Source organism: Anser anser (assembly GCF_964211835.1).
Source record: "Anser anser genome assembly, chromosome: 5".
Lineage (NCBI taxonomy): Eukaryota > Metazoa > Chordata > Aves > Anseriformes > Anatidae > Anser > Anser anser.
Window position 1 is genome coordinate 57,867,920 of NC_139725.1, and position 25,990 is coordinate 57,893,909.

The 25,990-nt window shown below is 43.2% G+C and overlaps 1 protein-coding gene and 1 long non-coding RNA gene across 3 annotated transcripts in view; one reads left to right on the plus strand and one right to left on the minus strand.

Annotated features, from left to right (window-relative positions):
- Positions 1 to 1,020: 1,020 nt before the first annotated feature.
- On the plus strand, positions 1,021 to 9,949 carry LOC310901014. Its single transcript, XR_014585526.1, has 3 exons — positions 1,021 to 1,054; positions 1,452 to 1,532; positions 3,972 to 9,949. It is a non-coding gene; the product is annotated as an uncharacterized lncRNA (long non-coding RNA).
- Positions 9,950 to 15,393: 5,444 nt separating this feature from the next.
- Positions 15,394 to 25,990, minus strand: part of AKT1 (AKT serine/threonine kinase 1) — a 72,859-nt gene continuing 62,262 nt past the window's right edge. For both annotated transcript variants that reach the window (XM_083839862.1, XM_083839863.1), the window contains exons 12-14: positions 22,561 to 22,648; positions 17,712 to 17,814; positions 15,394 to 17,011 (exon numbers count right to left, since the gene is read on the minus strand). In XM_083839862.1, coding sequence (XP_083695988.1) covers positions 16,932 to 17,011; positions 17,712 to 17,814; positions 22,561 to 22,648 — 271 coding nt within the window. In that variant the 3' untranslated portion in view covers positions 15,394 to 16,931. The remainder of the gene's footprint in view (positions 17,012 to 17,711; positions 17,815 to 22,560; positions 22,649 to 25,990) is intronic.

Genomic DNA, 25,990 nt, shown 5'->3' on the forward strand with positions numbered 1-25,990 from the left:
TTACCTCTTTCTATCCACTATAGCTACTTCTGTGTGAAGAAACTGAAAGGCCCTTGCAATGCTAGCTCAGTTGAGAGATGTATTTGTCTCATGAGGAGCTGTTGAAAACGAATCATAAAATCATGGAATGGCTTGGGTTGGAAGGGACCTTGAAGCCCCCTCAGTTCTAACCCCCTGCCATGGGCAGGGACACCTCCCACCAGACCAGGTTGCTCAAAGCCCCACCCAGCCTGGCCTTGAGCATCTCCAGGGATGGAGCATCCACAGCTTCTCTGGGCAGCCTGTGCCAGTGCCTCAGCACAAAGAATTTCTTCCTTACACCTGGTGTAAATCTACCCTCTTCTAGTGTAAAGCCATTACCCCTTGTCCTGTTACTACCTGCATTTATAAAAAGCCTCCCTCCAGCTTTCTTATAAGCCTCCTTAAAGCACTGAACGGCTGCAGCAACATCCCCCTGGAGACTCCGTGCTGCAGGCCTTCAGTTCCTGAGCACGCACCGCAGCTCCCCGGGCGGACGGGTGAGCACAGCCAGGCGGGGCGCTAGCTGTCGCTGAGCAGCAGCACCTCGAGGTGCACCTTGCGGGGCTTAGGGCCTGCCAGCCACCACGCGGCGCGGGCTGGCACTCTTTCCAGACACGGAGCAGCACCTTCTGTAACTGCAGTGACACTTTGACACTGCTTGCGCCCTCTAGGGTGCCCGGGGGGGATTGTTGTGCTGCCATAGCCCGGCTGGTGCCCGCGGCGTTTCCGTGTTCCGCATGCTTCGTAGCCAGCTGGGATGGGAGAGTTTACTCGTTCGTACTGCAGCCTGGAGTTTGAACAACTGTAAAACGCGCCTTGTTTCCACCTCCAAAGCAAACAGACAGGCTGCAGCATGGGCAGTTTAAGTCGGTTGGGTGAGCTAGTAGCGAAAGGATTTGTCAGCGTGCAGGAATCCCACGGCGTTATCTATTCTTTCAAAGCTATCACAGATTAGGAATGGCGGCAGCGCACTGGTGCGGTCCCGGGTTGTCAGGAGGTGGGTCACAGGGCAGATAACAACGTTGTTCCTATGGTAATCATGGGGCACAAAGCTGAGTTTTGTGAATGGGAGGAATCTGTAGCTACCGTGTTTACATGCTACTTTGGGGAAAGAATTTTAAAACTCGGCTTTGCTTCATTTGAAGCTCTAAGCAGTGAACAAAAATGTTTTTCACTCCAGCATATTTTTCAAACTGAAACCTTTAAGTGTGTTTCTGTGGTGTTTTTTTTTCGTTCTCTGGAGAGTGAGAGACTGAAAGTACTGTTTTGCTTCCAGGCTCCTGGAGAGAAGAGACTTGTTGTTTACAAATGATTTGTGTTTCAGAGAAGTTGATATGTTTTTTGGCTCATTTAGTTACTACTGTATTTCATATAAAGCTGTCTTCTCTAAACCGATGGCATGGCTTAAACTTGTGTTATCCTCTACCCAGGCCCCTTGGAAGGTGCTTGCTCATCAGACTGAGGAGCTGGGAGAAGAAAAAAGCAGGAGGAGTAGAGTCAGGAAGAGACTGGTGAGAGACTGGGAGGAGCAGGGATGCTCTTGCATTGGGGTTGTGCATCGTGCCTGTAAGGAAAGTTTTTTAGTGGTTACCAATTAATGCGCTTGTCTGGATTCAGAAGGTGTGAAAAACTGCTTCTCATGGGCTTGTATTTCCCAAAGCTTCATTACTGAGGAAAGCTCCAGCTCTTGTTTTGCAGTTCTTAGGTGAACAGTTGGAGGTAGGACTGGGGACTGGTTTTAAATCTTTGAATTGCCTTGAAGGAAAAAAAAAAAATCTACGAGAGGGAGGGAGGTCCAAGCTTTTTTCCTTTGTCTTGTTAACATCTATTTGCAAGGCCTTGTGTGCTGCCACTGGTCATAGAGCTGTATGTTGTGTACTCAGTGGACTACATGGTAGAGCCAAAGAAATCTGCTTTATTAATTGGGCAGGAAGATGTTCTTTTATCCTGTGCTGTGCTGTTTTGTTCTTCCCCTCCTATTCAGTGCAAAGTTCTAAAAGTTTGCGTGACATTCAGAGGGAAGGGGATTCACTGAGGAGCTGGCATATGGATGGGTGAAAATATCCTACAGAAAGGTTTTTGTGGTTGGATGCAGAATTTCTTTTAAGGCCTGTTTGTCATTACAGGTGAAGTAAGTCTCAGGGAGCCCAATTTGATGTCTTAAAAGGGAGCGAACTCAACTGATCAGGATTGGCCTACGCTTTGTTTCTGTGCTATGTTTGCTATGTTTCCAATCAAGCTGAGATCCCAAGCTGTCATAGAAATGTGTGAGGTTGTCCTGGAGGGGGGAGAAACCTCAAACCATCCAGCAGAAGCAGTCTACCAGGGGGAAGAACAAAACCCATACAGGTCGTAGAGGCAAACTTTGGGTATCACTGCTTCGTAGGTGTGAAATGTGTGGGTAGGTGGGAGACTCTTCAAGAGAGCATCTTTCTTTCCTCCTTTGGGCTTTTGCATGAGGACCTGTAAGGCGAAGACTGACTGTGTGTACCCTGATATTTCATTTCCTTACGCTGTTTCTTCTACTCTATAGTTTTTCTATGCTGGTTCTTCCAGGAGAAGGCAGCAAAGCTTTGAGTATTGTTTTGTTCGTATTGAAATAAATTGGTTAACCTATTAAAGGTAGCCAAGAGGCTTCAAAAAGTGTTAATGCTACTTTAAAAAATAAATAGAAGCAGTATAACTCAAAGATCAACTCTGCTTATAGATAGGAAATTAGAATAAAATTACTCTAAATGTTACATTCCATTTTATGTTAATAAAATTGCTAAACAGCGAGTGATCAGATAGTTGCTATATATTTATAACGTTTTAATGACTATCACAGTTATACCAACAACTTTATCTTTTATATAGTTATTTGTAAAAATGTTGAAATATACTCCCTGTAGTTGATTGAATTTTGAGCTGCTACCATTGTAATACAAGTTTTAATGATATTTGTTACTGCCGTGTATTCTGGGCTTTTGTTATTTTGTAGGGTTTGTTTTGGTTTGGTTTTTCCCTTAAGGAAAAGCCTCAGCTCCTGGAATCAAACGATTCCATTTTTATTACAAGTTTAGTTCTCGTGGTTGTAATTTCCCCTAAAACCTAGTGACAAGACATTTTATTGCGTACCTCTCACAGAGGTGGTTATTGCTTAAAGATGTTAACGGTTGCAGGATTTATTTTAAACTTCAGGACTTCTTCAATTCTATTTTCTTACATTGCTTTATTCGAGTGCGATAGCTGAAACCATAACCCCCATCTCATTTGTTCTGTTATTTTCTGTAAGAAATGGGTGTTTCTGTTTCTTTCACTGACAGACCCACTTGCAGGTAGCGAGGCCAGATAACTACTTGATAATCCCACGCAGCGATGTAAAAATCGCCGTAGGTCCACCAGGCGGGGTCTCGGTCTGCTCCACGAGCACACGCGCTTAAGTCTGCAGGGAAGTTCTGAAAATCGCCTGAGGCTCCCTGGGCAGGAGCCGGCTTTGCTCTGATCAGCCTCAGGATGAGCGAACGGCCGCGTTTTCTCACCTTTTCAGAAGTTTCGCGCTATATCCACAAGGTGGCATCGCTTTGCTGGTTTTGCGTAGATTTTTGCCGAAGTTCTCTTTGTAGCCCTTACGGTTTGATCCGCACTGTTATAACTGTGCGGGCGGTTTTGGGTTTCTTTTGTTTTGCCTTTAAATGCCCGCCGTAGAAATCTGTAGGTCCAAAGCAGATGTTTCCAAAATAATAGTTTATCCAAAATAGTAGTAGTTAAATATAGCCTGAAATTCACAGTGAAACTCACCCTCTTGCTGTCTACAAAGACAAAAGCAAACTGTAATGTATGTGCATAAACATGAATTAACGAAACTGTTTTTTCTTTAAATTTTAAGGTGCCAGTATCATAAAACAAATTTATTATTTATGCATATGCCAGGCAATATGCAAGGTGGGATTTTTTTTTTTTTTTTTAAGGAAAAAAACCAACACCCTTGCATCACGTTCCACATCTTCATTAAATTAACATCACACACAAGTTGCTTCTCAAGGACGTGAAGGTGATTGTTGTGCCAGCAGCAGGAGTCTAAAGCTGTATTTAGAAATGTACCAGAGGGCGCTGAGTGAGGAGTACAGTGTCATTACGAAGCTGCAGGCCATCATCTTTGAAAGGCAGTGACAACGGGAGAATGGTCCTGATGATTGCAGAAAGATGAAGGCTGCTGTGCCATTCTTCAAAGGGTACAATTTGAGGAATTACAAGCTGGTCAGTGTGACTGAAGTCCGTGGAAAGGTTACCGAGTGAATCTTCACAAAGCTGCGTCCAGTGCTATGTCCAGACACAGGAAGGTTAAGAACACAACTGGGAACAATCAACATGGATTTATCAAGGGCAAATTAGTCTGACCAAGCTTAACTGCCTTTTGTGATGAGATGAGCAGCACTGGACGAGAGGAGAGGAAGCCGTGTCATTTACCTTGTTGTTAGAAAGGCTTTCAGCAGTCCCCCAAAGTGCTCTTGCGGAAAGCAGAATTGGAGAGGTGCGGTTTGGACACATGAATTAAAAGGTGGGTGGAAAGTTCACTGAACTCCCAGATGCAGAGGGGCAGGCAAGGCAAAACCCAACCAGCAGCATTCCCTGGGACCTGCTGCTGGAGCTGTTGCACATCTCCACTGCTGACCTGGGTGATGGGGCAGAGCGGACCCGCAGCGAGCCCCCGGCTGGCACCAGCCCGGGCACAGTGCGGGAGAGCTCTGCGGGGCAGGAGCCGGGTGTCCCGGTGGGCAGGGTGCACGGGAGCCACAGACCGGGTGGGCAGCATGAGCGAGAGCAGAGCCAGCGTGCTTCTGGGCACGAGATCCAGAGGTGCTGCTTCGCACAGAGGCTGTCCTCGTCCCAAAGACCCCGCAGTGAGGAGGCGCTGCTGGCAGGCAGGAAGCCTGGCTACTTCCATCGCACGATAGGGCACGTCTGCGGCCTTCGGAGCCTGTCACAAGCACAAATGTTTTAGGATTGTAAGGCTGACTCTTCACGTGGTGCTTTTGAAGACTGAAGAATTTATAGTACTGTTGAAACCCTCTGATACTCTTTGACCTGCTCCGTTCTTCTATGTGTTGATTACTGATAACCCTCAGAAATGAGGAACTGGTAAGAGGATATGTGGTCTGAGTATGTCCACTCTTGCATCCTGTTTACTCTGTTAGAACTACTCATATGATGAAACATACCCATATCCTTAAGTGTTTTGATGTGCTGTGCTGTAGAGTGCAGGACTTTGCAGAATGCAGATTCCTGAGCCTATAGAAATTGATAAATTTTCAACCAAACAGCTTACATACATAAATATGCGTTAGTTTTTGTATCTCAGTCCCAGCAAGTTTCATTTTAGGAGCTTGATTCTCCCACGCTTTCTTGCACTGAGTAATAGCTTGCTAAATGAGTAATCTAATTGTTCTGATTTCTCTTTCAATGATACCAAGATTATTTACTGCCGCAAACTAGATTGGAAAATGTTTTTAAACCCAGTAAAAAATAAGGTTAGAAACCTGGGATGGTTCTTGTTTGGGAGGAATGCTGTAAGGAATTATTGCAGTATAGTAAAATATACGTCTGCAAGTGTATTCAATGTGCAAATGTTCACGGTCTCCTCACTAAAATGTTAAAAGAAGAAAGCTCAAACACTTTCTTCATAATGTTGCAAATTCAGATGAGTGGTTTAATTCGAGGTTGTTCTAGAAATCCTCACTTCTCTGCGAGAACTTGCTCGCAGTTGGCTGCAGTCACAGTGATGGTTACTACTTAAAGAGATGGCTCAAGATACCTGTGTGTTTAGATGGGTCAGATTTTCGTGTGAATTCTAAATCAGCAATTGTATGGAGTAAAGTAAAGAAGCTCTACAGAATAGTACTTAATTCATGTGAGTTCATGTCGGTGCTGTTCAACAGCGTCTGTAAGCCCTGGAAATATCTTTGAGTCCTTTCTAAGTTGTTTTGGGTCTTTGCCTATCCAATGAGTGCACCATCTTAGTGAGACTGAGAACTAGAATTTATTGTAAACCAAATTAGGGGGGATTTCCTTCTTCACTAGCACAAGTCTCCTACTCTCTGTGTTTTCATAGGCTGACATATTCATGTTTATAATCATTGCTATAACCCTGCATTTCTTCATACATCATCTACCCACTTTGTCCATTTTGTGCTGATACAGCGATGACTCCTGCACTTCTGTCCACTTCAACACTAATAATTTTTCTTTCTGTTGCTGTAGTTCTGTCCCTTTTTCTGCTGAAGAGGCCAGCTGAGTTCGTGATGCTGTCCGTTCATTGCTGATGGTGTTTGTAATCTGCTGCCAAACGATGTCATTTCTGGTTCTTTCATCTTTTCCCTAGTGCCAGGTATTGTCTTCAGCTGTTTTACAGTGCAGTCACAGCTGAAAATCTGAAATTTCTGTAGTATGAATTTCACGGGCAGGCTCTTCTATGAGAGTTAAATGAAAACTTTGATAATGAGTGCTTCAGAACTGAGACTACCTTTTAATGTTTTTAGTGGCGTACATCACTTGCACATGAAAACTAGTTCAAACTTCAACATTTGCTCTCTGTATTTTCTGAGAATTTCAGTTCTTGCAAGGATTTTAACTTTATACCTCCGCTCAGAATATTTTCTTAGTTTGCTTAACTCCTGCTGCCATCTGTTGTTCACTAACTACTCAGAGCCAAGAGGGCTGATGGAGATCTGGGTTCTCTTAGATCAGCACTTGGCACTGGGAGTTTTTCACAACCCAACAAGCAGTTCCAACAGCTGCATGTATGAATCACTGAAGTTATAGTACCCTGCAGCACTCGGTTAAGAATGGTTTTTGACAAGCTGGTCAGATGCCACACAAGTGAAAGTGCTGTGAACTGAGCTTCTTGGAAGGTGTGACATGAATGTAAGATCATTATTTTGATGCTTATTTTAGTGTAATGTGCTCTAAAGTTTCATTCTTGTTCAGAATGCTTTTGAAATACCTAGATTGCACACACAGATTTACCATTAACTGCAAAAAAAAAGTCAGTAGGTTGGGAGGGTGGTTGTTGTTTGTTGTAGCAAACTATTGTGACACATTCCCCGTGGTATTTCGTATTACTGAGATAGTTTGCCCCAGCAGCAGAACTGCTCTTCACATGCTCTCGTGTCAGTCTATATTTAAACCTGTCTCCAGCAGTATTTTATTTCAGTTGTTTTAGTCTGGTTTGCTTAGCTGTGGGTACATTCTTGATTATGGCGTATATTTATTGAGAGATTTGCTATCATTTACTGTTACAGAATCGAAGGGGTTGGAAGGGACCTCGAAAGATCATCGGGTCCAACCCCCAACGTTCTTTTGCAACCCCCATGTTCTTTTGCAAATGCTACAAAGCCTCATTTCATTCAGAGTTTAGCAAGCTACAAGAGCACTTCTTGAAGTTTTATCAAGAGGATAGCGTGGATTCCGTGTTGGTTTTGTAGCAGCTAGCTGCGCATACTAATGGAGAGCCCGAAGGACTGGCTTTTCTGCAAGTGTAAACCAGCCCCGTGTCATTGAGCAAATAGAGCTACGCAGCTGAGGATCTGGTCCTGCATGTAATTTGTTATGCTCTACTGTTGTCGTTGTTTGTTTAACGATAACCATTGCTTTGGCTGAGCATTTTACATAAGACCATTCACAGAAGAATTTACAGAGTCCATATGTTTGCATTTCACTGAGCTGCCTAAAGGGGGGGGGGGGCACATCACGACACAATAGATAGACAATCAAGACGACATATTATCTTGATTTTATTTTGAAGCTCATCTCTAGACTGGCTGGAGCCAAGCAGGGTAACTGGGACAGTACCATTCAGGAACAGGGTGTTGAATCTTCCCTTCCCTCTGGGCAATTTCCCCAGAGCTGGCTGGCAGGACTCCCCCATAGTTCCTCTTAGAAAATGACACCGGTGGGTACCCAGGGGACAATGAGGGATGGGTGCCAAAGACAGGAAGCATCAGTCATTCCCATAAGTAGGGTGGGAAAGGACATGATTAAGTCTTGTGTTTTGAGAGTTTAACCTTTTTTTTTTTTTTTTTGAGTCAGACTGCAGGCCTTTCACACCACTAGAAGAGCAGATTAAATTGGTCTTCGGATGCGCAGGCTGCAGACTGAGACAGTGAATTTGAACATGGTGAAGAAGGTTGGTGATAGTTTCCCAGATTTTAGAGAGTTCTTAAGAGTTTATGAGAATTTTAAGGAGTTAAAGAGAATATGGAACAGGTTGGAGGGCCTGATCTAGTGGGTGGCACCCCTGACCGTGGCAGGGGTTGGAACTGGGTGATCTTGAATGTCCCTTCCAACCCAAACCATTCTGATTCTATGATGCTAAGTAAATGTCTTCCGTCTGAGACTTTAAGTTAGTGTTTTATCAGGGATTTTACTGCAGTTTTATAGAGCACCCTGGATATGTTAAACTCTGTACTTCTTACTACAATGAAAAGATAAGCTAGATAAAGGGCCTAGAAATGGTCTCGTTTGCTTTTCCCAGATTTGTTATGTTTACCAGCTGGAAGATCACACAAATTAGGGGGGATATCCTGGAACAGAAATGGATGCCAGGCAGTGAGGGATGACAGAGTTCTTTTAAGGCAACTCTATTCTAATTGTACTAAAGAAAAAGGAGCGAATGACAAAAGGTGCTAGGCAGTTATCACCTCTTCCTGCCCTAGTCATTACTAGTTGTGTTTATACAACAGAATTAACAGAGTTAATACTGAAAATATCAGGAGGAATAGGAAATCACTTTAAAACTCAAGGGGAGATGTGCTCTTTGCTTTGGCTGGGCCCGTATTGCATGCCAAAATTAATCAGTCATGTTTCTACAGGAAACCCTGAGGATGTGGGTGTACAGAGAGTGTAACGTATGTTTGGGACAGGTAACAAAGTTCAGCTTACCTAATGTAGAATAAGATTTATTGCTTGAGTACGGGTAGAGCTGAATACCTACAGCCAAGTACTCTGCTGACTTCAGTATTGTGTGTCTTCTAGGAAAGTCACTAGGCCCAAAGAGGCAGCAGACGTAGTCCTGACCCCACTGGAAACTACAGCTAGGGCGTTCTTCCAGGCTGTACGCCGTACCAGGTAGTGTTAATGGGAGAAGGAAGTCGTACACTACAGGCTGTAACTACCCTGACTCCTTTGGTCATTAAATCCACACTTGTCTGAGGGATGAAGGAAAGAGGGTGTTGCAGCTCCTTGATACCATTTAAAATGGAGCATAGCTGTGTATTGGGTTTCCGAAGTCTCTGCAGTGACCTGAGGAGCAGCATCAGGATACCACCCAAGAAACAAACAATTATTTAAATTAAGAGGTATTATGTCAGTTCTTAACACACCCGCTAGAAGGGACTGCAGAAGGAGGTCTGAAACAGACTAAGGCGGCACAGCAAAGAATGAATGAAGGCAGGGGAAAAGTGAGGAAAAAAAATTCTTGTCTGCTGCAGAGAGACGGGAAGGAGGAAGGTGTCATGAGGAAAACATCAAAAGGCAAAATGAAGAGAACTGGGATTCAAACAAAACTGACTTAAAAAGTAGGTAAACGGGGAGAGGGTACAGAACAGCGGGGCCTGGTCTTTGTAGGTGAGGCACAGCAATCTGCATCCAGGCTCAGTGCGGCGGGGAAGTGAAAGCCCACCTCCATGTGCCAGCTTTTTTCTGCTCCCAAGAGAGGAGATCTGCTCTCCCGAAGACAGACAGATGGCATTGCCATTGCCTGTGCTCCTGTGGGGGATTTTTCCAGATGGGGAGTTGGAAGCTTCTTTGTGCTGTTGCAGCCTTCCTCTCTAGCAGCTCTCGACTGCTCGGGGCCTCCACCAGTCTGTGTACCCGTATCATATGCTACTTGCACATGCACACACATGCGTCTTGGTACTGTGCGAATTTCAGCTGAACCTGTTGGAGATTGCTACAAGTTTCTCAAAGTTATCTGGAAAACCACTGGGTGATGCATCACCTTCATCACAACTCAATGAGCTGTTCACTGGAATAAAGCAGGACAAATCCAAGGAAGGCCATTTTAAATAATAAACAGCCACCTTTGATCTCTGCTTCCTTAACAGCTGAGCAAATGAGCACAGAAAGTAAAACTTTGGAAAGGTAACGTAATTTCAGGTTTTACAATCAAGTAAAGGGAGATACTAAGTCTGTTCCCTTTATCTTGGTTACACATTAAATCTATGACAACCTCACCAGTGTAAATAAGTACGTTCTGTTTTGCTTTCTTATATTTCCCTTCCTCTGCAACTTTGCAGCCTGCAGTTGCACCAAGTGACCTTGCTCCTTCCATTCAGTTTCGTTTTATGCTCGTTACTGGATTGTCACCAGGTATTCCTGTCTTCCTGGTTAGTTTCATTTCCCCAGGAATACCAGAATAAGGAAAAATTGTAGCAGCTGAAAAAATATATGCAAAGCCTGCTATATGCCGCAACTGTCTTAAAAATAGTATTACTCCATTTTCGTTAATAAAATTCACAAAAGGGCCTGTGTTCTGATCTTTTGCTACGTCCATACATTCTTTAAAATCATCACATCAATTTATCAAACACAGTAGAAAAGTTCATCTATCATTTGGGAAAGCGGCCAGGCCAGGCCTGTGTGTGGGAAAAGGTGTTGCAGTTGTCCTTCAACGTCAGATTTGCACTTCACTGAATTTAAATAAATAAATAAATAAATAATGAAAAATAAAAACAGGCTAAGGAGCAGCACAGACCTTGCCCTCAGACAGTCTTGGGCTCCTGAGGCACTGCTGAAATGCGGAGAGCTGCTGGAGTCAGTTATGTCAGGCTGCCGTTTTCAACAGCAGTCAGAAAACTGGAAGCTTTTGCAAATCTGTGGGGTGCAGCTGCAAAGCTCCGGGTGCAAGGCACCTTCAGGGAGCTGGCAGCCGCAGCCTGCACTAGAACTCGTGAGTGACCTGCATCAGGTAGGTGAAAAGAGCATTAAAGGCACAGAGCTATCTGGGGCACGGCACTGCGGAAAGAAACAGCTGCGAGCACCACATCCAAGCAGAGATGCAAGTAACCGGTGGTGATGCTGCTCACGCAGCCTTTCAGCAACAGCCAGAGGGTCCCTGCTAGACTGCAGCTCCTCGTGCAAAGCAGACATCCTCCTTCACGTCAAAGTGCAAACGTCACTTGGGGTTTTCGCTCCTAGGCATTCACTGCGTTATGCCAGGAAGAGCTGTCGAGCATCCCACCCGCCTGCAGCCAGCTTAAGCAACGCAAGGGCAAGGGTTGGTGCTCCTGCTTTAAAGGGATGCTCTGACAAGCTCCAGCTTGGTGAGTAACAACGTGCCAGATACAGCGTGCTTCTCATACCCTTGGGACAAGTACCCGCAAGAAAAATCTCCAACCGTAACGCAATAAACGTGCACGAGTTTAACAAAGATACATACTTTGCTTAAATCAGTAAATACAGTGAACTTGGGATGACCAGGACCAGTAACAAAATAAAATGATAAAAATGGGCGATTTGTACTACTGGAAGCATCTAAAGCAAGGAGGGTGCTCAGTCACAGAGACTTTTATGAAAGCAGCATACAGGTCTTGTCAGTCTCAAAGTACAAATACATACCAGAGAAAAATGCACGAAGAACCTCCTTCACTAAAGTGTGTGCTCTCAAATTCAGAGAAAATTAAATTTCTTAAGTTGTGTTTCTCATCTGTTTCTGTGATGAATTTTCGCTCTTGTTCTCAAAATAGTTTTAGTACCTGCTGCAGGGTGAACATGTAATTTAAAAAAACATGCAGAATTGCAAAGACCCTCAGACTTGTGAAAATACCTCATCGGCAGTCTGTGTGGTCAAAGACCCAAGGAAGATGCAAAATACAAGCAGGTACAGCAATATGATAGAAGACAGAAAGAAACAGCGTGAAAAAATCTTAAAAATTGAATCACTGGGCTTACATTTAACCCAGGAGGACGTTCACGAAGTCCATCTCTAGGGAAAGAGGTAGTGAGCAGCAGCACAAACAACCACGTGAAGCAATGCTTCAGTGAAGGAAAAACAACACAGCTACAAGCACTCTGAAAAACCACAGAGTAGTTTTTCCCCATACAAAGTCCTTCATCTGGTCCTCAACAGAGGACCCACCACGCTCTCAACACCAGGAGGGCGACCAGCAGTAAACGACTAAACAAACAAATAAAAAGGAGGAGGGAAAAAAAAAAAGCACGCAGGGACTACTGTAATAAAATGGCTTTGTTTAAAATGATTTCAGACACAGAGCAACCAGTCATCACCTGATTAGAATGCAACATATGTTCCATTAGACAGAACTACGAAACGTCTGTACACTCAGCTGCATTTGGGATAATAAGTTCTCATTTGCTATAGGCACTGTATGTTCTTTTCGTTTTACTTCTAGTGGCAATTAACCTCCCTGTTATTAAGAAAATTGAGCTCGAAGTGGAAGACAAACACACTCATTTGCAGCACTGAAGAAACAAGATCCTTTTACATAGGCTCATTTCTTCAAATGTGTTTTTTACCTCCCAAACTCTTTCAGACAAAGTGAAGCAAATCCAACCTTCCTCCCAACTTACCGACTCCCAGACTCCTCAGGCAGAAGCCCCGTGCAACGCTCACAGGTGCTTTATGTTTGTGAGCTTCTTCTGCAACCCCATCTCCTTGGGGTTTGTGTTCCCACCATAGATTGGGAACTCTAATTTTGGACCACCATTCCAAGTCCCGCTACTGGAGATAAAACCTGACTTAGCATATGCTCACTGAAAATATAAGGTTATTTTATCTGACAAGGATTTTTTCTCCAAGGAGTACTAGGAGAATTAAGAATACAGCACTCTTGCACTGATCATTTAAGTGCACATAAGCAATCCAAACTACATATATGAAACTTCAACCCCTATTTCAATTAATCAAGGAAAAATTTCACCTCAAATCGCAAAAAAAACATCAAAGTTTGGAAAACTGGGAGCAAATTCAAACAGCAGAGTATTTCAGGCCTGCATGAGAGCAGTGCAGCAGCTGGGGAGCATGCAGAGCTTACCTTCTGGAATGATGATGATGCAGAAAGAAAAATGAAGAAAGAGCAGTTTGTTTTGCTTTGGAGGTGAGAGGTCACAGTTTGTGCAGAACTTTGGATGCCATAAACCACAGCGGTCATCTCCCAGTTTAAAGAGAAAACAGCCTGCCAAGCCTAACGGGATTGTAGTGGATGTTTCAGTTTCTCAGGAGAACACAAAGCGGAATGTGCAGAATCACACAGGTTCGGACAAAGCCTCTTAGCCCCAAACAGCACAAGCAGCAGTGTCTGTGCTGACCAGTGCTCAGCTGGCCTTGTCTCCTGACTGCCCTCGGTGGCACACAGAGAACCATGGTACTTACCTGCAGTTGCAAAGGTTTTGTTGTTTTCTTTTTCCCGTTTTTCTCCCAGCCTGAGTTTGCAACTGAGTTCCTGGGCTGCACTGCACACGTATGACAAACATGCTGCAGGCAGACGTTTTAGCATTTGTCTCGTAGTACTCAGGAGGCACCATCTTCACCTCAAAATGGGATTCAACTACCCTAAGCTCTCTCTGCAGATGCTTCGGGGTCAAGGACTAGATGCAAGACAAAAAATAAAGAGGGAAAAGGCAGGAGATGGCACAGGTCAGTTTGCCCAGCCAGGATACCCGAATTGTCATCACAACAAGGAGAGTTTTAAGCATGAGTTCAAGGAAGGGAACAGTTCAGCAGATGTTTGGGGGTCATTCCTCCCAAGCACAAGTAAAAAATTGAAGGCAAAACTGGCTGCACACAAATAGGGGTTAGAAGACACTGATAGCAGCATTTCAGCAGTAGTGGCGGAAAACTGACAGGGAACACGGGAGCAGGTTGTGAAAAGGAGGACCAGTCGCCTGGTCCAGTGGAGGAGTCCCACTCAGTACAGGAACACACACTGGAAAAGAAATTGAAGCATCGGATCAATGGGCTCACAAAATGATCCTTGCTGCAATGTGTACCACCAGAACATGATAACATTTGTCAGCACCAAAGGGAACAACAAGGAGGTTTGAGCAGCACAGATGAAGAGTTTTGTTTTAAATAAACAGCTAAACGAACGTACGACATTTAAGCAGTTTCTGCATATACGGTACAAAAGCAATCTGAGGTGAATGAGATGGTTCATAGACTTCGGTGACAGGGAAAGACAACAGCATGCTAACAGCTACTTCTCGTCTTCTCTCCTAAATCAAAACTTAAAGAACATACTTTATGTTTGCAGTAGGCAGCTGTAACAGATAAATATTCAATCACAGATGATAGGCTTTGAATATTCACAGGTGAAATGAGATATAATATCCGGAAGACCCTGCTGCATTCAGGTGTGGCCCTCAGTTCACTGTTGCTAACACTATTAAGATTACTGGATTTTTTTAGCCTTTCAACCACCCCCATCCCCCCCCAACTTCCATCTTACATGGAGCAAAAAATCCAATAGCAACAACTGACAGAAAAACGCTAAGACATAATCAGCCTCACCAGAACCACCTGATCCACATCTGTTCCTGCACTTGGAAAACCAGATTTTCCTTGGGGCAGATTATGGTAACCTTTGCTCATTTGTGTTGCCTATATTTGGATGCACAAAGCGTGTTAGTGCAGAACTTGTCAGGGCTTGTAGACTTGCAGAAGGGTTCTTTGGACTTCGTCCCTGGGCTGACTGCAAACTCAGATGAAGATTTAGAAGCAAAGGCAGAAGAGTTAGATCAGACTTGCGGAATGGGATAGGCAGTCCATCACCAATTTAAGGTATCCTCTACAGAGAAACAGATTGCTCCTTTCACATTCCATCTTTGCCTAAAGTTTACAGTAAATTCTACTGGGAATTATGGGCTATTCCCTGAACCCAAAAACGTTTTGGATGTTTAATGGCTTACTGCAGTTGCAACTTCTGTGCTTGGTTTGAAGCACACTGGAGTTGTTCTTGGATCTTCTTGCCTTTTCCTCTGCATTCTTGTTTGGAAAAGGAGATTCCAGCCTTGTATAACTAGCTCCTAGAAGTGATTAATACTAGTCCCTAGAAAGGAAATGTAGTATTATATATTATACACTGGCCAGAGTGACTGGAATAGAAATACCTCTGAAGATCAGGGCTTCAGTAACACAATCTCACTGGCATCAGGAGGACAGCAAAATGAGGCTTGTCCTCATTCACCTCAAGACTACGTACTTCTGGAACAGGGTATATTTCTCTTCAACATTTTCCAAAATTATCTTTGCATAATGATCAGCACAGAGATGAAACAAATCTCTCAAAGATGTGCACACTTCACAGGCTAGTAACTGGAGTGAATGTTGCATCAACAACTTCGGAAGGTTCCTACCACAATAAATAAGAACCTAACTTGTTAAAGCAATTTTTATTTAAGTATTTGGAGGGAAACTTTCATATCATAAGTAAAAATACTAAAGTTGAATGTTGTTAAAAAAAAAGTCAAGATGATGGGTTCTCTGTGCAAACACAGCAGTTTCTGGTGGAAAGGGGAAGCAAGGGTTTTCATAACATACTCCCTTTCAAATAAAAAAAAAATTAAATGCTAGTTAACTGCAGTACATGTCATCATTTTTATACAGTCAAGAGAATGAAAAACAAAAAAAGCAATTTAAGAGAACGCAACCTACAATGGAATAAATTCATTCGCAGGAGAGACAGAATAAGACTGCTTTTATGAAAATTACAAAGAAACATGATACAACAAAAACAGGGTGTGGGGAATTTTTCCACTAATATTAAAAATGAAAAAAAAAATTCACTTTTTGAACACCATTATTATTCAAACACATATGAAGTTTCAACCTAGGTTTTTTTTATACATGGGAAACACTGTTAAAGTGAATCTTCAAGAGTGAGAAGGCACCATGAACTGTCAGCTGATACCTTTAATGCACACTCAAGAAAGAGGAAATGATCTGGCATGATGCAAAAAATCATTAAGTGTTTATATATATTCATATATCTTTCCATAAAAAAAAAGCGGCAACAAGTCATTACTTCAGTGCCAAAATGTACTTTTGTCTGGTTGACTCACTCATTAAGATGATTTCTCACTTAGACCTGTATGGTATTTTTTTATACAGTGGTGCAGGTGGGTGATTCTGTGTTGTTGCATTTCATATTAGATTGGTAAATTAAGCATTTTCTATGTTCTGAGAAGCCAATCCTATGAAGTATTCCTAAACTCTACGCAAATGGAATAATTAAATGCACTGTCTTGCATGGAATACTCATCTGTACGATGTAGCGTTGGACTAGATTCCACTGGATTCAGTTTGATATGTAATGTCTTGTAGCAGATGTTATAACAAAAATAACTTTTGCTTTTTGATTTTACCTCACTGAGGCCATTAATGCTGTTCCTATAGTTGGTTTTCTGGAGTTGGATGACATTTCACTGCTGTCCAAAATGAGTTTGAACCTTAACCCTCCAGAGTTTGTTCACTTTGTTGCTTATATTATTGCACTAGCTACTAAAGTCTTATATCTTCCTATATAAATCTAATTGTTCAGAGTGCAGATTCTATATTTAGATAATGAACTGTATGAAATAAATAAAATAAGGGGATTTTCTGGTCAGAGTTGGTGATATGTTGAATACCTTAATTAATTCTAAAGTAAACAGTTTTGGTGTATATTCTTAAAAACACCATTCAGCATAAAAGCCTTGACGTAATACTTTAAGAATGGATTCATTTTCCTTCTCAAAAATGCATCAAAGAATTGTTTTAAATACAGAATCTGTGAGGCTTCCTACAAATTCATCTAAATAGTAATACAAACACAGTTTGTAATTCAGATAATATAGAAAGTTCTCTAGTGTCCATTGAAGTAAGGTCCCCAAAATGCAGTCTGTTTTGTTTCTGAACAGGAAAACATTGCAAAATATTAAGCGGTTCCACTGGCTGAATAGGAGAACTGAGGAAAATGAGGTCTTCTCTCATTATCTATACAATCCATGCTGTCATCTGAAAAATGGGAAAAAAAAGCATTAGACAACATTTGGAACCTTTTTATCGTACATAAACAAACAGTAATGCACAATAAAGCTCTCTCTGAAAATTCAGCGTTGCTTTTCTCTTCCACGACTTGAAAGGATAAAGAAACAGCAAGTCTGAAATCTCGCCCCATTCAATGCGCATCACAGAAAATTCCGATTGTTGTATATGCGTTCTGTTGTTTGGATGTCCATTTAAAATTGCTAGGGGTTGCATTGCTCAAATTCATATTCAGTGTTTGAATCTTTGGCAATTGCTATTTCAAAGTATTGAACATGCTCAGTCAGCATGAAAAAATATTTTGATTGAATATGGACATTATCCCCTACTCAACTGACTGCTTGCATACACACCAGTGTGCGAACAGATGTACACATGCAAAACTCATGGACAGAATATTTTTTCCCCAACAGGAGACTATCCAGATTTTGAAGACAACAGTACAAATGATTTCAATATATTCTAAAACAGGTTTTTCATTTCCCAAGCAGGAAAGACATGTGGAAAGTTTCATATTAGTTTACCAGCTTCTTGATCAGATACATATATGGAAGACGCGTGAGTTGAAATTGATGTTTTTCTGTATGTTCTAAAGGGACTGGATAACCTCACAGCAGATTATTTTTGGTGGTCTGGAGAAGACAGCGAGAAACATTTGGGAAAACTTTACCTTGGTCAGGAGGAGTGATTGTAATCATCTGTGCTGTAAATTCTTCATCAAAGTATCTTGTGTCTGTTTCAGATGTAACTTGTGGCTTAAACGGAGGTACAAGCTATGAAAAATAGAAAAATATTGTCCGTTTAGAGGTTCTTAAAGTACTGTTTCAAACAGGTAGGATCTGAAGTAGAGTTACACGCTACAGTGGCTTTTTGTACATTTTTAAACTTAAAAAAAAACACAACGCAGTCCGTAAAAAAACAGTATACAGTAAGGCTAGGTGGGCACATCCTGCTTACTGGTCGTTTAAGGCATTTTGCTGCTAGAATTTAATTGCAGAAAGAAAATCTGACACTCCTAATGTTGCTTCAAGTAATGAATAACATGCATATAAATGTTTAAAATTAATAGTATATGCTGTTTCCCTACCTAATTAGATGTAAATTGTAGGCTGCATCTAGTCTGATTTACAACTGAGGATGAAAATGCGTAAGAATCGTGTTCAGCGATACCAAGCTGATCAGCTAGCCTCACACATCATCATAAGGGTTGTAACGTTCACGAGAAAGCTCCAGCTACAGAGCTGCCGTGTCCATGCACTCAGAGCACAACCGTGCAGAAGACTGGACCTGCCTGGAACAATTTAGGACACGGCAGCAGCAACGTCAAGCACTGTGCTCCGGGTCCCCAAAAAGTAGTTTCGGATCAACTCTAAACTTAGAAAATCTGGAGTGTTTACAAAAAAAAAAAGCATGCAGTAACATCCTCCTCTTGCTAGAGCCCTGTTTGGGTCCTATTCTTGAAACCTGCATGGGCAGAAGGGCGAGAAATCATCCCCGTGCACACAGGCGAGCGCTGGCAACAGGCGCTCCAGATGGAGCTGAGCTGCTTGGCTGGGGCTGGAGGAGGCGGCAGCCTGGGAAGCGGGGTGGCAGGGCTGGCTGCGCGCAGATGCACGGGGCTGGAACACGGACAGCTTTGGGGGGCAAAGGAGCTGGGATTCAGAGCTCGCTCACCTTCCCGCTGCACGACAGGCTGGAAGCGGGAGGCAAACACGGCTCCTCGCCCTCCCACGGAGGACACGCAATAGCGCTCGGCGCTGGGCTGCCGCTCGCCCACCGCTGGGGTTAAACGTGGCCGTCTTTTAATAGCACGCGGCCACACCAGGCAACAATTTAGGAGCGTGATTGAGGAAGTGTATGGCTTCCAAGCTGAAACCGCAGGGAGAAGTTTATCTAAGCAAATGGTAAACTGCTCCAGCTGGAATTACGCCGTGACCCTGGGACTTGTGCTCCTGCTCCGACAGAAATCAGAACGACACCGACAGAAGTCACTACCCGCAAAACATCAGCAAACCCTGGGTGTACGGAACATCTCCCCACCTCCAGCTTCTCCTCCAACTTAGAGCTGAAGAATCGCTTGCTTGGCAAGTCAGCTCAGAAGAAAATCACTACCTTCAAGCTCCCTATCACTTTCTTTTTTTTTTTGAGAGCACCTGACAGAGCGTTGTCCTGTCTTTCAAACAGTTCAATACAGCTCCTTCATTTTCAATTTAAAGCCTTTAAGAGTTGTAATCTACACATACGGTGCTATTTCCAAATACAAAGAAACATTCCACAGTTTAAAACCAATCTTTAAAAAATTAAATTCATAAAAATTCTAACTTTACTATAAGCAAGCAAAATTACAGTATACATTCATACTTTTTAATTGCTAATTATTCTTTGTTCCCAAGTATGCCTTAAAGGAGCCTGGTAAATATTCCTGTAAAAAAAAAAAAAAGGTCCTTTATGTCCTGAATTTAAAAAGGAAAAGGAAACAGGATATCCCAAAGCCACCAGTCACTCCGAGCCTCACAGTCCTCCCAAAGCTCCTGAAGAGGGAACACTGCATTATGATGTTAATAACACTATTCTCAAGTCAAATCTGCATCTTATGTCTAAAAGCCCCGTTGGGGACGAGTATTATTTCTTTCAAATTTCAACTCCATTCTCTTTCTCCTCACAGCAGCCTGCTCCTTACAGGGAACCTCGGTATGTTTTTGACGAGCTGTGTGCGTGCGGATCCGAAGCTCTCTCTGCCCTTTTAAGCTAATGGGGGTTTTGGCACCCGCCACGCTCCCAGCCGCTGTAGCTCGCTGTGCGCAGCACAGAGTGATTTAGGACTTGGGCACTGCAGCAGACACCTGAACTGTGCACACCAGAAGGACTGGGAGCAGCAGCCCTGAGTCTCAGCGCGTGTGTAACGGGCAAGCGCTGCCTCTGCCGTTTTTTCCTTTTATTTTAGGATCTGGTAAAAGCGATTTGAGACAGATTATGATGCACCCACAAGACAAAATTCTTTTCCTAGCTGTCAAATTCAGAACATGAAGCTGGAAACAGAGGGGAAGCCGCAGAAAGCTATAACACTGGCTTTACCAAGCAAATATGGTGCTTTACTGAAAAGCTGTCAGCGCGAGAGCTCTGCAGTTCAACTGGCAGAGAGGTGCCACCTGTAGCCTCCCACTGCTGCAGACCAGCTTGACACCCGCAGGCTTATGTTGGTTTAAGAGGCAAAAAAGACAAGAAAAAACAACACGTGATTAAAATCTCATTGTGTACGTTTCAACTGAACGTGGGCAAAAGACTGCAAATTAAATTGCACCTTTCTTTATACCGGAGACAAATCGCAACGCTTTTCCGGGCTGGTCTAATGAATATTTTAAATTCCTGGGACAACCCCAGTTATTCAGAACTGCTCGTAATTCAGAGCTATGCTATGTTTCCAAAAAGCCTGATTACAAAGTAAGTGTTCTTGCTAACCCCAAGCCCATGCTCACAAACACCCTCACCGTTATCTGGAGGTAGCAGGTAACCAAGCTTAGCACATGAACACCTCTGGGCAGCTGACAAAATCCTGATTTTTTCCGTAACACTGCACCTCAGGTAAATACAGCAAGATCCTTCACGGGCCACCCGGAACTCAGGCAGCAATTACTCACAGGCTTTCTGAAATATCTTCATTTACACAGCATGGTTACTTCTACAATAGGTAACAGTTTACATCCAATCTCAGGTGCACCTACTAACGGAACAGGAGCGAAACCAGAATCCAGCCTCCTTGTATAGGCCAAAGGCAGAAACAGCCTCACTTAGCATGCTATTCTCTTCAAAATACTTAACATTTGCAATTTCCTGGTAGTTCCCACAACAATCTGAGTCAGTACTGCAGTGGGACATTTTATAAAGGCTTCCTCAATCACACAGATAAACAAATTGCCTCCGGCTTGTATGTAATAATAATAAATGAAAATAAATAATAAATAAAAATAAAAATAAATTGCCTCCGGCTTGTAACAAATTGCCTCCTCCATTCAGGGAAGCAGGACTCCCATCATACTGTTAACAAGTAACTTCACTGAAAATATCTGAACCCTGTTATCAACTTTTAACCTTAAACTAAATACTTGGGGGGTTTTGCAGTATGCCAGCTGGGTGAAAAAGGGGATAACCTGTGGCTTAGAACAGTAATTCAGATATACTTTTTACATTATTTTGGATAAAGTCCTCACAATTCCCTCCTGCCTGCATCTACCTCCTGCCTGCATGCAGCTCTCTCTCAAGGGATGCTCTGAAAGGACAGAGCTCTAAATGCTACATACACTTTCAGGGCACAAAACGCTATTTTCTCATTTTTCATTTCCCTTTAGCCATACAAATCTGCAAAGGAGTGACCAAGAAGGAAACAGAGCACTCTTGGTAACATGGAAGCACTGGACAATTCTACCACTACCGTATGGAAAGCTGTGGCGTTGTTCTCTGACTTCTAAGTCAACAAAAACTGCGCTGTATTTGTTTTACCAAAAATTCAAAACTCATTTTCTGCTATGTTTCTTACCTGCTTCCAGCAACTGGAGGGAGAACTAAGCTGCTCTTAGAGATTAAACTACATCAGGTATTATGTGGGGCTGCGGGGGGAAGGAAGGAAATGAGGAAAGGCTGAGATCATACAGTGTCAGTAGGTGGGAGCCCTGAATCACCAGACCCAAGCTTTAGTTAGCTGCACTTCATGGGAGTGTTATGCAAAATGTGGTTGGTGAGAATCAAATGGGAGAGGAACACAGCAGGTCACCCTGAAAGCACCAAGCCAGCTTGGAGGAGTGCGTGAAGTTACCTGGGAATGAAGGGACAGAGCGAGAGACAACTGGTGTAACTCATGCTCAAAGGACTGGTGTCTCCCACCTCAGTCTCTCTCGGTGGAATGCCTACACACACAGTGGGTCTCAAGGAAAGCTGATGAGAAACACCACGAAGTGCAGACACATCGATGGCCAAAAATGTATGTATGCTAGGCTTGAATTGATGCGAAGGCCTTCCCTTCCTTTTGCCTGCTGAATTCAGTCTGATTTCACCATTCAAGACAGGAAAAACAAAGGGAACAAGCAGTCTGCCACTACTGCTTCTGGAAAGTTTTACTTCCAGGTGCTCAGGAACCAACAGTAACTAACTTTTGGGCCCCATAAATCACAAGGGATCCATCATTTGATGGATAGCAAAAAATGGCAACAAGAACACACAGGAAATGCCACTTCAAACGCTTATATACTGTCTACACTTGGAAGCAATTTTGGCTACATCCTATTTATTCACTCACAGAAACAAGTATCTTGTTGAGAGACACTCCTCATGGGGGGGGGGAGCTTTTGTTCAGAAGTAATCCAGCCACAGTATTTTAAGAAGCAAGAATCAATTTAGTCTTGATAAAACAACTGCAAACCTCTTCCACGTAGAACTTCTGTACACCTTACCAAGGGCAACAAACTCTGAACCAGTCAGGACATCCACAGCTACAATTCACCTTGGGAGAACAGTTGTTTAAGTACCTTTTTCTCGTATACATCCTGCCAAACGATGCCAGCAAAGAATTTGTGTTGCATAATCTCCTTGGCATCATCAGGACCGCCACCTAACCTGTTTGGGGCAAAATAAATAAATCAGTGTTTGAGTACAGTTATTTTTCTCATACAGTGTTTATGAAATGGTACCAAAGAAATTCTGAGTTTACATAATACGTTTTGGAGCATTTGGCATTTGCTTCCCTCTTGGTTTTTGTGCAAGGGCTGTAGGATACTCTACACTTCAGATCACACCACCGTTCTTCTAAAAGGTTTGAAAACATGCTAAGAAGTCTTAGCATGCAACAAAACTTTCTCTTAAACAAACAAACAAAAATCACAATTCAAAAGATCTGCCTTTAGAGGGGATGCTGTCCTACAGCCTTGAGGAGATGCTGCAAGAAAAAGGTCTGAGCAAGCCGACTCTCTCTCTCCTTTCTAAATTAACAAGCAACTACCCTCTATAATTTTCAAGAGCAGAGCGATGGTGGCACTAAAACTGAATTTGATTTTGAAACATCAGAGAGGCAAGGATTTTTAAGACGAACTGATTTATGCCATCTGATTTAAATTTCCATTAAAGAAAACAGTTGACAACTGCAGTGATAATATCACGTTGTATGCAAATCTTTCCTCCTCCTCAGCTTCGAGAAAGCACAAAGGGTGTTTTATTGACTTAAAGGTATATCAAGATAAAGCACTTTTATTCCAAAATAAAACTGTCCACACAGCTTATAGATGCAATCAGTTCAGCTGCAGTCTCGGGCTAACAGATGCTTAAATTCTGCTGTGGAGGTTAAAGCGTTCTCTGAAAGTCTGAACCGCATCTGCACGCAAAGACATGCGCTGGGAAAACCAAACACACACTGAGTAATCAGCAGGAGACTCACTTCAGGTTACAAGGTTAAGAGACTCTCAGGCTTTTAAATGCAAAAAGTGCTGCCATGTTCATCCAGGCTGACCTCTAGTATCTGCAAGCCCCCGATTCTTCCTGCATCACCCCGATACCACTGGGGAACTGAGAAATTACCCCTTATTTTAAAGGCTTGGAACAATGGCTCTGAGCAACCCAGGCTGTAACTGTACTGCTACAGAAAAAGAGGCAAGGACTGTTCTCCGGACCTGCAGCCAAACTGCCCGAACATTCACCCATGCTGCACAGCAGTCGGCCCCGCATCTCCCCATACGTTATTATTTGGGGGTAGAGGTCAGGGGTACAGTTCACCATGTCAGAATAACATGAAGGCTGTGCTGCAGCCTACTGATGTGGTATTTTTTTTACCGCGTGCTCTGGGGCCTTGCTCGATGCCACGGTGCAATGGCACAGCGTGGTGTGACTGCCCGGGGTGGAAGGAATCAAACACGGCGATGTCCAGGCTGCCACTGGGGAACGGATGCCGGTGTGGGCAATGCTCTCAGCCACGTCTGTGCACCCTCGGCAGAGAAGCTGGCAGAGGCCACAACTGCACCAGAGGTGACAGGCAGCAGAGGTGACAGGCAGTTCAGCAGCCGTGCTTGCCTCCCGGCCCTGTTTTATTTAGTGCCACAGTAATAACCCAAGAGGTTTGCTCGTTCCTGTACCTCCAGGACACCTGCGGTGGGACAGGTGACAGACCCCAGGCATCATGTCACAGTGCTGGGGGATGTTCTCCCACCCCAGGTGAACGGTGAGACCAAGCCTAAGTCCAGCCTAGAGCCTCCCGGGCCAAACCAAGTGGACAATGGCTCTCCCGTCTGCTTGACAGCGTGGTGTACAGCTGCCGAGCCACCTGGAACAGAGACAAACTCCAGGGTAGCCTGGGAACAGAGACAAACTCTGTGAGTAATCATCTCTTGGCTGGTTCCCTGCAGGTCCAGAGGCTCTGCCAAGTCTGCATCAGGCTCCTCGCTGCTTCCCCGGTGCAGATGAGGATGGCCAGTGAAGAAGAGGGTGGAGTTGATCAGTTCTATCCTCTTTACTCACAGATGTCAGCAGGCTGTACTCCAGCATCAAAGTTCGGGAGTTATGAAGTGACTATAGGCTACAAAGAACCTAAATACTGTTTTGCACAAGTATGCAGAACGGCTGGCTGATTGCAGCCATACACAAGTGCTTTGGAGAATACATTATCTATTACGAGCCTTTGTTCCATGAAGGGCAAATACATACTCAGGGAAATGCCAACAGAAACCCCAGATGTTTTACTTACCTTTTAAAAATCTATACTACTAAACAAATCCGTTCCAATCGAATGGAAAAACAATAGAAAACCCATGTTTCGGATAGGAACTTATTCCAAAACATACTTGTGGGTTTTACAACTATTATGAAAAGACCGTTTCAAGGTGAACAACATTACGTCAGCACCTAATGCAAAAAGCATGCTTAAGAAACACTGAGAACTGAAAGAGCAGTGAGTTTGTCTCTCGTAAGGGCATGCAACAACTGAAGAAAAATATAGCATGAATAATAGTCTTGAAAAAGATTCCTGTGCAATGAAGCTAAATTCTACGCATGTAAGTCTTCAAGCAGAACCAAAAATAGTAGAAATAGAAGTTAAAAATAAAAGTCCACTGAGGATTACAGTATACAAGGAAATATAACAAAGTGTAGAGGGTGAAAAGCATTTTAAAAAAATCTTTCTAAACTGGTCTCCTTAAAACATACCTGCTGAACATTGCTGGTTACTCATTAAGCTTCCATCCAAGTTTGAGAACCTGAGCTTTTGTGTTTCAGCTAAATCCCAAGGAGAAAAATTACTACTAAAAGCAACATTAATATTAAGCTCAAACCATTTCCACACTTTTAATTTTTATGAAACTGTGTGTTGCTTGCAAGTTACTATGATCATTTCATCGTAAGCTCCCATGCTCTGTTAGCCAAGGGCAATCGCCTATCATGCTGTAGAGAAATCATCTGCAAAAACGTTTAAAAATACATACCCTGTAATTTTTTATATATACATCCTAAAAATATATTGTGTGCACAGAAACTCAGTGGAAACATCATCATCCCAGACCAGACAATTGCAATTAGCAAATCGCAGCAAAAACATTGTTTCTGTACTTGTCCCTGTAAACGTAAGCAGTGTTTGGCACCCAGCGGTCCATTCCCAGTTCTTTAAAAAGAAACCCACAAACTTCTAGCTCTACAGTGAAAAAGTTTCTACTCTAAGGCTCCAACAAAGAAAGCAGCAACTGCCTTCACTCTGACCTGCCAAATCATCCTGCTCTGGTGCTGCACCATTTCGGGAGCCACAAAAAGATTGTGACTGTGAATCCTCACGTGAGAAGACGGCCGTACTTCTGGGTTACGGGTTTCTGTTGTTTATAGATTCGCACGTGCACTGGCCTCAGATGGAAACAGTCACCGCTTTGGGCTCCAGATTTGGGTTGCTGCTTTGTTTTCACATGATTTCTCTTACTGCCCCCCCAACCC